Consider the following 12,211-nt stretch of genomic DNA (forward strand, 5'->3'; position numbering starts at 1 on the left):
TACTGTAACTATCCCATTTTACAGATTAGGAAACTGGATGAAAGATGTACTTTTCATAAGACTTTAATATTACCATGAATACATTTACAGATTGAATCTTGAGAGTATTTGTTACACTACTGACATTATTAATTGATTATAATGGCAGCGTTAATACAGCAGCAGGCATTTATTCAGTTTCCTGAGTGCCAGGCATTGTTTTAAGTGCCTTACAGATCTAAACTCACTGCTACCAACAGCTCTATGAGGTAGGTAATATTACTACCCCTATGTTATAAATGAGAAAACTTGGTTAAAAGATGCACTCTTAAAAAATTTTTTTTTAAATACTGTTGACCCCTGAACAACACAGTAATCTGTGAGAAATGGGTATTATTCTGATCATTTGATAAGTGAGGAAACTAGGCATAAAGAGGGTGAGTAAATTGGCCAAGGTCACACAGAGAAGAATGACAGTGTTGGGATTCACACTTATGCAGCCTGATGTTGCATGTGTCAGAATTATGTTCCAGTTTTGCATTAATTCAGTGTTTATCTGGATAAGATGAATTGTGGAAATTTCCCAATCTCCTAAATTTTAATCCATTATGGATACTAGACCCATTTTAACTAATATATATTTTTTTGCTCAATAACTATTCTAAATATCCTGTTTTTAGAATTAAAACCTTACTTAGAGTACCCAAATAAACATTCCAATTACTGGGGTTGGAGACTGAGGTGCTTTGAAAAAATTCTCATTTTAAAGGGGATTCTGTTTCTTTTTATAATCTCTATTAAAAATAAAGCACCACCAGAAAAATTATTTTATGTTAAAAGCATCTTTAGAGCTAAAAGCTTAAAAAAAAGACTTAATGGAATAAAAACAAATAATTAAGTGAATATCAACATTTTATTTTATATTAATGCTTATTTTATAACCATTTAGTCAGAGTTTTCTAAAAATAGTCACTGAATAAATACTTTTCATTTAAAAAGATATACCTAGTGCCTTCAATTTATTTCCTTACTTAAAAGCTATGAGGTCCTTTCTACAAGGAATGAAAAATAAAAATTCACATACATCCCTACTTATGGCATATTAATAGTACAAGCAACATTTTAAAGCTTGATACTTCCGGTGCATAATTATTCAATTTTCTCCATATATAGACGCCACACCTTGTTGTCAATAAATAATTCCACTTTAATGGCAAAGTAATAATTTAGACAGATACAGGGTGCACATTTGCAAAAAAATATATGCAAGCTGGTTTACAAGCTAGAGGAACAATCAACCAATAGAAAATACATCACCCAGTTATGTCCACTGACACCAAGTACTTGTTGTCGGGGCTTTACAAAGACTACAAAACTTTTCAGATGATTTATTTCACTGTTTCTATTTACATGATATGTTACATCAAAAATGTACAAAATATAAAATGTATACAGACAAATGTTTCACAAACTAGTTTAAGTTGTAAACTAGGCGGACCTACTGGGATGTATTGCAGGAATTTGTTTATGACCGTGTTTGGACTGTGTTTCTCAAAACGGCAGGGAAAGATTAGCAATTTTCTTAGATCACATATTATACAAGGGCCACTAGTCACTCATCCAGCTACATATATTGATGCTTCACCACAGATGTGATCCACGTTAGAGGCTTCAAAGTCAGGGTGACCATTCTATGTGCATAAATTCAGTTCCGATTTCCCTTAGGGCAATAGCACCGTGGAGGACCTATGGACTGAGTGACATTCTGACAACTGCGCAGATGTCTCGTGTTGTTATTGTTCTATAGCAACTGACCCGTGGGTGGTCACAGAGAGTAGCACCAATTGCACGTCCTGAAAGTAGCACATTTTCACATGCATGGGACAAGTCTACACCATGGCCTAGCCCTTGGGTTGATAAATTTCAAACCTGTCCCCTGTGTGTGGTGGGAACTCCTCCAATCACTCCCATCAGTTTTCATGCACTCTCTTGAAAGCCTGTCACGACAGATGCACTTTCAGACATTTTTACTTTTCCGAAAATGGATTGGCTTCATGGACAGTTTTGAAGCATGCTCACTCTAGCACTGATAGCTCCTGCATGGTCATCACAACTGTAAATACAGGACAAACACACCAGGTAATAACAGTGTTGAGGGTTTGCATTCTGTATTTGCAAAGTACAGGAAATCTCAGCAAGTGAAACATCTCTTAACACCCACAGGATAAAATACAATTTTTTTTGTGTGTTTATTTCGATTTGTGCAAGTTTTTAAAATGATTATTTACAATACCTACCCAGTAGACTGTGCAAATCTAACGTCCTTTTACAGTATAAACGCTTCCTCATCCACAGTGACTTCACTGCATCAGTGTTCTCGAATGCTGAATTTCTCATGTACAACAATATCCATCAAAACAACATGTTCAAAACTCATAATAATTAAAAAAAAAAAAAACAATAGGGGAGAAAAGCGGAATCGTTGTGCTCATGCTGCATCTAGTGCTTCCAGCTCTGCTGGATAAGAAATCACAATCTCCCGCCTTCTGAAACTCTTTCCCCTAGAGCTGGATGAAATTTAGCCACATGGCTTCGCTTTTAAGTGACAGTCAAAGAGGGTTTCTGGGTTTACTTGAGTATTTTGGAGGATAGGCAAAGCAATCTATTCACAAGGTAAAAATACGGATCTTTCTCCTATCCATTTCTTCAAAAACAAACACAAAAATAGAGAGAGATGAGGCTACTGCGTTAACCGGTGGTGTAAATGAAAAGACAGTGGAAATCACCCATGGTTTAGGATTTAAACCAACTGTTAAACTGTTGTAGAAATTGGTTTTAAGGCAGTGAGACAGCACCATAGGAAATGTTGCTTCTTTTCACTGACAAGGCTCAAACAAATAAAGCCCTAAAAAAGCCTTTTATCAGTGTTGACTAATAATTGGTATAAAACTCTTTCTAAGGGAGTGGGCAGGTGGTTTAAAAAGACCACGGTGGTAAAAACAACCTTATCAAACCCGTGACTCAGACACTAAAAAGTGGGTGGAGCACATCCTGTGATCATGGCAGTTGAATGACACTGGCACTTCTCCAGCTTGTCACAGCAGTGTTTCCCCTGGCGGTTGCACAATTCCATTTGTGCTTGCGGAGGCCTGGCCTCTTCATTTAGGAATGGGGTGAGCGCACAACACAAACACTACTGGGGCTCCGTGACCAGCACCATGTGGCACAAAGGAGCTTGGACGGATCAGAAGAATGGACCCTGCTTGGGGAGAACAGCCCCTCAGAGGAAACCAAAGGAAGGAACAACAACAAAAAAAGGTCTGCATTGTAAACTTTTAAAGAGGAAAAACAGAAAGTCCAGTTTGGCTATCCCATGTGCAATCTATTCAGTTGCCCTGTCATTAGGGTCCTTTCCAGTTGAGTAATGGAGCCTTACATCACTCCACGGATATAAAAATGCCTAGAAAGGAAAGCAAGTTACACTTCTGTGTCAATTTAGCATCTTGGCGGTTCAAACTTAGTTCTACTGCCTCCTCGGAGACCACGGCCCTGGATCAGGGCCCTGGACAGGGTGCTTTCATATTGTCAGTGGTTTAGTGAAAATACCTTACTTTTTAACCTTTTTTTCTTTTTCTAAAGCATAGTCTTTTCCACTAACTTTTTTCACCCTCTAGAGGGTAGATTCAAGAGACGAATCCAGAACGTCTTCATGGTGGCTGGTGCTATCACTGTCGCAGCTTTGTGTGCCCGAGTAATTGGCTGCTTCTTGGAGTTTCATTAGCATGTTCATCTGAAGAAAGAAAAGGAGACATCGATGGAGGCAATGATGCACGGAGGAAGCCAGTCCCAGAAAACACACGGCCCCGAGCCACACGACGACCCATCTCATCCCCTCCAAGGGAAACGGAAAAAAATTGTAGATTTTTACTAGCTGCCCCTGGCTCCTACACGGTTTCTCCCAAACGTGACTACAACAGCAAACCATAAGGACAAAATAGGGCCTCCGCATAAGTCTTTTATTTGCAGTTGTAAATGAATACAGCTCCAGCAGGGAGAGGGGAAAGGAAACTGTATCACAGCTGGACATCTGGGCTCGTGGCTGGAGAGTACACCAAGCTGCCCAGCTCTTTGGCTGCGAGAAGCAGAAAGCACTGAATGACAACTGAAAGTCCTGAATGTTCCTACAGGCGGATGCACACACGGGCTCCTGGACACAGTCCCTGGAGAGGAGGTGGGGATGGAGTGGAATGGAGCCCCCCATCTGCTGCTTAGGAGCTGACCTTGAGAGGTGACCAAATGAAGCCGACCATGAACGTTGGAAGAGGGAGAAGGGAAGAATCACTGTCAAGTTTCTGTGGTTGTTGAATGTCTGGCTAAAATATGATGGATAACTCACTGAAAACTACAACCACCTTCTGGAACAAGAGCGGCTGTCTCAAGTTTCCCAGCCTTATAGGACAATGGCAATGTTTGTTCTCATAAAAGGGACGTAGGCGTGAAAGCAGCTGGGGAGAAAGACAGCTAGCATTTCCATGTATTAGAAAATAAAAGGTAGGCACCTTGCTTGGATTTTAATAGATCTGCAGATCCACCGGTAGGGATGGAAAAAGAAAGACTGTTTAAAAGTGAATCATGAATAAATGGCTCAACAGTTTTAGAAAGCACAGAAAAAATGGCACATGCCTTCGGGAGGGTTGTTTTCTTATCAAGGGTTTCTGTAAATTGTAATAATGTTTGTATTGTTTAATGCATGCTAACTTTGCTATTTCATAATGTAATCAAAGTTTTTTGGGTTTTGTTTCCAAATTAGAAATACAGGGAATCTGATCCCAAAGAAAGGAGAAATCTAAAAAGGATTCCTTAGTCATATGTTAGGCTCTGCATGCTTGTATGCTCAGTGTAAAATGTGTGTTCAAAAAAGACCTGTGAAATAAAATGACAAACTGGTAATTACCAATTCCAGCAAGGATGCCTTTCTGACGAAGAAGCTACAGTTACAGCATATTTTAAAGTCATTTTAATATTCTTCAGGACAATATTTTTCAACATAATTTTTTGTCTAATTCCCTGAATTTATTAAACTAGCTACATAAAGATATGAAGTTAAAGTAGTTGGTGATAACCTCTTAAACCCAGTGAGTCAAAAAGCTAAATGTCTCCATCAATATACTGTTTCTCTCTTGCCCTCTCTCTCCTCTCTTCGTTTCTCTGTCTCTCTCGAGCGTGTGAGTGCGCACACACACACACACACACACACACACACACACACACACACCCCTACCTTCATATTCTCTTTTTCCTTTCTTTTGTCAGCCCCTCCTTTATTAGTAGCCGGCTGTATATTCAAGCATCTGGGTGAAGATGATTTGTAAAAGAGATTTGTGTTTTGAGCACCTTCCAAGAGCAGAAATGGTTTCAAGGGTTGTGCTTCTATCTCAGTCACAAATGTTTGAAATCACTTGAATGCTGACTGTTGTAGAAGTTTCACCGTGTAATAACAGTATTATTAAGGTCTTAATTTTTGAAAATGGTGCCATATAGTAAATATGTTCTATTAGAATAAGTTCAGAATCTCAGATTCATAATAAATACATATGAAGGCTTTACTCTGCCTTCTCATAGGGTTGCTTTGTACATTCAAGTCAAAGGAGATCACAAGAGGGAGGTAAGGTTCCATACCATTCAGCAGTCACTCGGATAGATCATTATTCTCTACAAAAGTATTTCCTTGCTCTCTTCCCCCCTCCTTCTTTCCCATACCCAGGGTCAGAAATATAACGTCTTACAGTTGTAACACCTCCGTCAGGTCCTTATCATCCCTGGTATTTACACATCTGCTAGTCTCCCAGCCTCCATCCTCTCTCCTTTAATCTGCCCTCTATTCTATTATCAAGGTGACCTTTATAAACTGCAAATCTAACGACGTAAGTCCCTTGCTCAAAAACCTTTGGTGGCTCCCCATCGTCTGCGTGATAAAATTTTAACTTCCTACAAGATAAACAAGGCTTCACATGATTTTACAATTGCAGACTTCTGTAGCTGTAATTCCTCCCGTTCCTTTTGTTCTAATCCCAACAATTTGTATACAGCTCCCTAAACTCATTATTTTTACTGTACTGTTCCATCACGTTTCACGTGCTATTTTCTTAATTTTGGATCTTCCCCACCCAACCCCATGATGAGTTTCTATTCATCCTTCCAGACCTAGCTCAAGCCTTTCCTCCTCTGGAGCTTTCTCCTAATCACTTCCTCAACAGACTCACAACTCTATCTAGGATATATCTATCTAGGATATACTTCTATCATTATTTTACTATAATTTATATATATACATGTCTCTCTCCACGGCTGGACTGTGAGCTTCTTAAGATCAGAAATGAGATCTAATTTATTTTCTGATCACCAGGTCTTAGCCTTGAGTACATACTTATTATTTACTAATATTTACTGAATGAATGAAATTAATGAGTTTGTTGATGATGAATACACATTATATTTTTAAACACTGTGAGATGTGCCAAACACTTGCATCCGTGTTCAGATTCAAAAATATATTACTGACATTAAATAGATTTTTTTCTGATTTAGATTGGACTGCAAATAGGTTTTTACCTATGTCAATAATTATAAAAATATAGAGCAATAAATGCGGAGGGTACTTACTTCTCTATCAGAATGTGCCTAATTCAAAGATTTTTAGATGACAAGGTTTTTGTCGTTTAACATGTCAGATATCATAACCCCTTGTTCCTTAAGATGTTTAGGTGAGCAGCAGGTTAGGAATCAGAGATATTTTTTACCCAAATTCTCATTCAAAATGTGGAGATCCTGATCTCTTTTCCATACTAGAAGACAAGAGCATTCTGAGCCAGGGAAAGGAGTGATTAATGGGTTTAGCTGACCAGGACTATGGGAATTGGGAAAATTTAAGACATCCCTTAAATGTCCCATACTCTGTAGAGTAACCCTGAAAACAAACCTTATAAACACCTCACCTTTATCAGGAACTGTATTAAAATCTGCAAAAGGACAACTGGAATTTATAAAAAATTCAGAGGAAATAACCCATATTTGTCCTCTAAGGCTTAATTTTACTCTATTACATTTTAATCATCCTATCAGGAATTACTTAGTGTCTGCTCACAATTATGCAGAATTCAAACCAATTCCACCACCACTGTTGATTACTAGCTACGTATGAGCTAAAGGGCCAGATACTTGTTATAAAAATACAACTCCAGGCCCTTAAGAAGTTTATAGCCTAGATCAAAAGTCCAAAATAAGAGATCCCTGGGCTCTAAGTAGGTCAATGTTTATATCTCTGTGACTTTATGGAACTTCTTGAAATAGTATGCAAAATCTTCTGTGTGTGTCCATTTTGTTGGGAAAAAAATCATGAAACTTTATCAGATGGTTCACATATAAACCCCCAAATATTCAGAATGATCAGCTGAAGTGATGACGACATATACATGTCGGGGTTGTTGGTATAAGGGTATTCCACAAGATAGCAAGTCATTTTCTGTCTTTAGGTATAGTTATAGATTATGATTTTAATCATTTCCTTTTTTGTTTAAGTAACATAATGACCTTTATCTCAGCATGTCTTCTTTCTGTATTGGTTTCCCAGTGATCCCTTTAGTCAGAGAATAGTAAGCTAACAAACACATTACGTTTGATACCAATCTATGGAAAGTCATCTCTAAAAATAAAATATACATACAAAAATAAAGTCATTTTCCTATCATGTACTTAATATTTGCAGAGTATTCATACTTTGGAGTTTTACTGACTTATATTAAGCCTTTCATGATTGCAAACTGAGCAAGGCAGAGAATAACGTCCCTTTGATTTCAAGTCAGTTTATTCTTCCCTACTGTTGCCAACAGAGGACTAATTCTAAATTTAGTCAGATACGTGTAAAACATTCTTTAGTTCTTCAAGCATACATTAGATTATATTCTTTTGGTTTCTTTCATTTTAGAACAAAATTCAGTTTTCTCTTACATACCTAATGAATTGAGTACTGAATGTTTAAAATTTATTGATTTATTTACACAATTTTCTGCATAATAAAAGAAAAATTATGGCTGCAGAGTTCAGCCTGGTTTCAGTGTTTTTTGATTATTTTTAAGCATATGAGTTTGGTCTTTCATTTTAAGAGTTTCACCCAATGAAAGTAGGCCAAAGGTAAAAATTTTAAAACTGAGTACCAATATCAGGACAGTTTCAAATACTACCTAGGATAACTAATGTCTCTGATGCATAAATACTAATGACCGCACACTATAGTCAAGATTATATAGGAAGAACCAAACATCAGCTTCTTACCAGGGGATCCCCCTCTGTGTCAGTTTGTGGAATGTGCTTTGAGGTTGTAGCTTCCTTTGTGGATATGCAGCCCTCATACCCAACATCTTCTGGTCTCAGCTGAAGTAATGCTGGGCCCTCCTGAGGCAAAGATGCTGAGCTCCATGGGTATGTATCAAGCACCCACTTTGAGGGATCTTCCCAGGGTGCTCGTTTCCCATACATCTAAAAAGTGATCACAAATTTAGCACATATAAAATGCATTTCTATTCAGTACAAAAGGTGACTACTAATTGATTGATTCCTTTGCACACTGAGTTCCTATGGGACTCAGGGGAATGAAGTGTCCATACACAATTTTCCAGATTTTAAACATATATCTCTCTATATAGTTCACTTAAAACTTGAAGGCTAGACAAAATAAAGCTTGAGACAAAATAAAGCTGAACATTTGGGATAGGTTATCAACATTTGGAGGAGAGCATGAGGGAGCTTTATTTTAAATACATGAAGAAATGGCTGCCCCATTTATCTTTGTTAGTACTTTTACAAACTAAAAGAAAGCTCATCATTGAGAAAGGAAAGTTCCAGTAATGGAGAAATTAAAAAGCTAGACACTAAATAGCGTTCTTTACTAAAGTGCACTTTGGAAAGATGGTGAATAAAAGAGACTTCTTTTCTCTGTCCACTTCATTCTACTCAAATTTTTCCTTGAAAATAAGAATCCTTTCTCCGACAACCATTTCCCTCGGATTAACTTCCTCTATAATCTCACTGCTTCCCATTAAAACTCTTTTTAGATATTTTTTTATAAGGCCACTAGTAAAAGAGGAGAATCATGGGAAATGAAAGATTTGTCAAAACTCATATGGAGGGAGAAAATTAATAGAAAGGGATTATAAAGCCTGGTTAAAGTACTGGCAGTGGAGTAGAGGGCAGATGAATCCAAGCGATGTTAAAGAATTTTTAAGCTGAACGCAAAGCCAAAACCAAACTGGGAAGGGCACACTGAGGAAAAAGAGGTTGATGGGACTTGGTAAAAAAAAAAAAAAGTATAAGCCACAGGGGCACAGAAAGAAAAGTTAAAATTAAGAGAAGAGGACAGTAACATGGGTACGCTAGTTCTTTAATGGACTCTCCTACTCCACTGAGGGCAATCCTGGTTACAAGGTGTATACACATCTTGGTCGTGGATGGCACAGAACACCGTGTTAAGTGTTCTATGTGGCTTCTTCTTGTGGTTCAGTGAGACAAAAGCAAAATGGCGGACATTGAGGCCATGAAAGCCCATGGCTGCCTTGGAACTGTCTTTTGAGTTTTTCCTGGAGAAGCTGTATGACATTGTGGCAGCTGGTCTTAAGAAAAAAAAAAGTTCAGGTCTTGATAGCTGTGCATTTCTTTAGGGGATGATGGTAGGGGTGGCAATGGTTAGTTTTCTTTTTTTTTTTTTTTTTTTTAATAGTTCTCTTCTTTTAGAGCAGAAAATTTCTCTCAGTTAAAAATCTACGTTACAGAGGATGTAAAACATAGCTTGCTATACAACTTAAACTAACTGAAGGAAAGCATATAATTCTTGGAAAGGAAATGATGCCAGCCTTTTAAAGAATCATCAAGGACAGCAAAATTGGGGGTGACCAATAGAAAGCTAAACAGGCTCAATTCTATATTTCAGAGTAAAATAGATGCTATAGAAGAAGAATTGAAAGAAATGAAATTTAAACATTCAGGAAATAATCTGATGGTTGATGTTTCAAGAAAGATAGAATCATCAGAATAAAAATTGAAATCCAGTGCATCACCAGTGTTTTTTTCAACTAGAACATCTGGTAAAGTGTATTCCCCATACGGTTCTCCATCAAAGTATCAGCCTTCATTTGAAGAGAGCTTTTTCTGTTCCTCTCAACTCAGATTTTCATCTTTGTAACCACGCTTTGTTTTTCCACCTCTTGTTCCAATGCATGGTTCTTTGTTGCCAGGATATCCAAGGAAATGGTTCATGACATGTGTGATTCCTTTTTTTCCTGTTCCTCCAGAAGTCACATATGGACCATCCCAAGGACATCATCTGCCAACAGACTTCTGGTCCAGCATATCCTTCAGTAGCAATGAGAACTCTCTACTCACCAAAGGGTTTTCCTTTTTCTCTCCAAGTGCTGAATTCCTCCTGCCTCCTGCCACCAACCCCCACCAACATCCAGCTACTCCCTACATCATGGTTGAACCAGCTTTCACACTAACCTACTACTAAACATCTAGAACCACAGCAAAAAACTTGAGATCTTTTAATCCCGCCTTAAAAAATTTTTTTGAAGTATCTCTCAGTTTGGGAAACTGGTATTACCTTAGTGATCATGCCTTTGTTTAAATGGAAGCTTTATAGTATGATAATTCTCAGGACAGTGTTTTATAAATAATATTGACTTAAATATTAAAAACACTATGCAGTTAAAAAAATGAGATCTAAGGATTTTTAGGTATTATGGTTTCTGAGTTTTTAAAACGCTTCTAATTCTTTCTAGATATTAGCAAATGAATATGAAATAAGGAGAATTTCACATATAAAGATTTGGATCATAGTTTATTAATACTGAAATAGTATCTAGAGAACAAATAATTCATTTAAATATTTATTCTAAAATTATGACTGTGAATATTTTAAATACATTTTCATAAAAAAATATATATATATATATATATATATATTTTTGGTAAAAATGGTTGAAATCAAGAGACCCAACTCACATCTGAGATAGCATAATAGTTTTAGAGGAATCCTCACATGTGCTATGTTATACTTGAAAAATAAAAACCTTTGGTACAGTCTTTAATTTTGTTGGAGACACTTTCTGGGGCTAGTTTGGCTTATACCCTTAAAAATATGAAATTGAGTTACTTAAATATGGATTAGAACCAATTGATAGCATTCTCTAGGATCATTACCTCTGAATTTTCAGAACACCCTCATAATATGATAGTTCTAAATCACTGCCATGCCTTCTACTAGGTGAGGAAAGCATGATGGTAAAAGGAAGCAAAATGAAGTAAAATAGAAAACCAGTTTTTTTAGACAGTAAAATAAAGACTTAACACAGTAATGCAGATGACAAAATGTGCAAAGCATGAAGTATGTCTTGATTCTAGCAGCCGTTGTGATAACCAGAAATAGAGATGCCTAAGCAAAATACTACCTAAACCTTAGCTAAGTTATTGTAAAGATGACTGGATTTTTCTGCCACAAGTGTGGTAATTATACAATATCAATCTTAAAATATTCACATGTAAGTTTTATAATTCTACAATTTCGTGAAATTTCAACTTCAACATAAGGAAAAAATCAAGAGTGATGGAAAAGGGATGATACATTTTATTGAAGAAAAAGGGTTTTCCTATTAGTGATATATTTTGACTTCTTAGTGAAGAGTAAATAGAAGGGGTGGATGACAGGTGGATGGCAGGGACAGCAGGGGCGCTCCTGACCCCGCCTGCCATAGATTTTAAAAAGTCAAATGCCTTAGATTTAGAGCACCCTCATAAATAGTAAAGGATCGTACAAGTGACGTTAAAGGGCTTCAAACAAAGAAATATCCTAAAGCAAGGAAACTATAAGCAAAAACTACTTGTTGCAGATTAGATAAGAAGGGAATAAATGATCAAGGTCCATATAAACATGCCTTTCTTATAAGATGCAGAACTGTGCAATTAACTAGCTATCTAATAAGCACAGGTCTGGGGACTTCCCTGGTGGTCCAGTGGTTGAGAATCCATCTTACAATGCAGGGGACGCTGGTTCGATCCCTGGTCAGGGAACTAAGATCCCCCATGCTGCAGGGCAACTAAGCCCATGTGCCACAACTAGAGAGTCCTCGCGTCGTGCCACAACTAGAGAGAAGCCTGCGCACTGCAACAAAGAGCCCACGTGCCG

The 12,211-nt window shown here is 37.4% G+C and overlaps 1 protein-coding gene across 6 annotated transcripts in view; it reads right to left on the bottom strand.

Moving 5' to 3' along the window:
- Positions 1-988: 988 nt before the first annotated feature.
- The window catches only part of NAV3 (neuron navigator 3), an 839,545-nt gene continuing 828,322 nt past the window's right edge, over positions 989-12,211 (bottom strand). For 4 of the 6 annotated variants that reach the window (XM_033866303.2, XM_073788381.1, XM_073788382.1 and 1 more), the window contains 2 exons: positions 8,311-8,514; positions 990-3,769 (listed from right to left, as the gene is read on the bottom strand). In XM_033866303.2, the coding sequence (XP_033722194.1) occupies positions 3,650-3,769; positions 8,311-8,514 (324 nt within the window). In that variant the 3' untranslated portion in view covers positions 990-3,649. Of the gene's footprint in view, positions 3,770-8,310; positions 8,515-12,211 lie in introns of all 6 variants that reach the window. The other 2 variants (XM_073788380.1, XM_073788379.1) reach the window with 2 other exon arrangements.

Source organism: Tursiops truncatus, chromosome 11 (assembly GCF_011762595.2).
Source record: "Tursiops truncatus isolate mTurTru1 chromosome 11, mTurTru1.mat.Y, whole genome shotgun sequence".
Lineage (NCBI taxonomy): Eukaryota > Metazoa > Chordata > Mammalia > Artiodactyla > Delphinidae > Tursiops > Tursiops truncatus.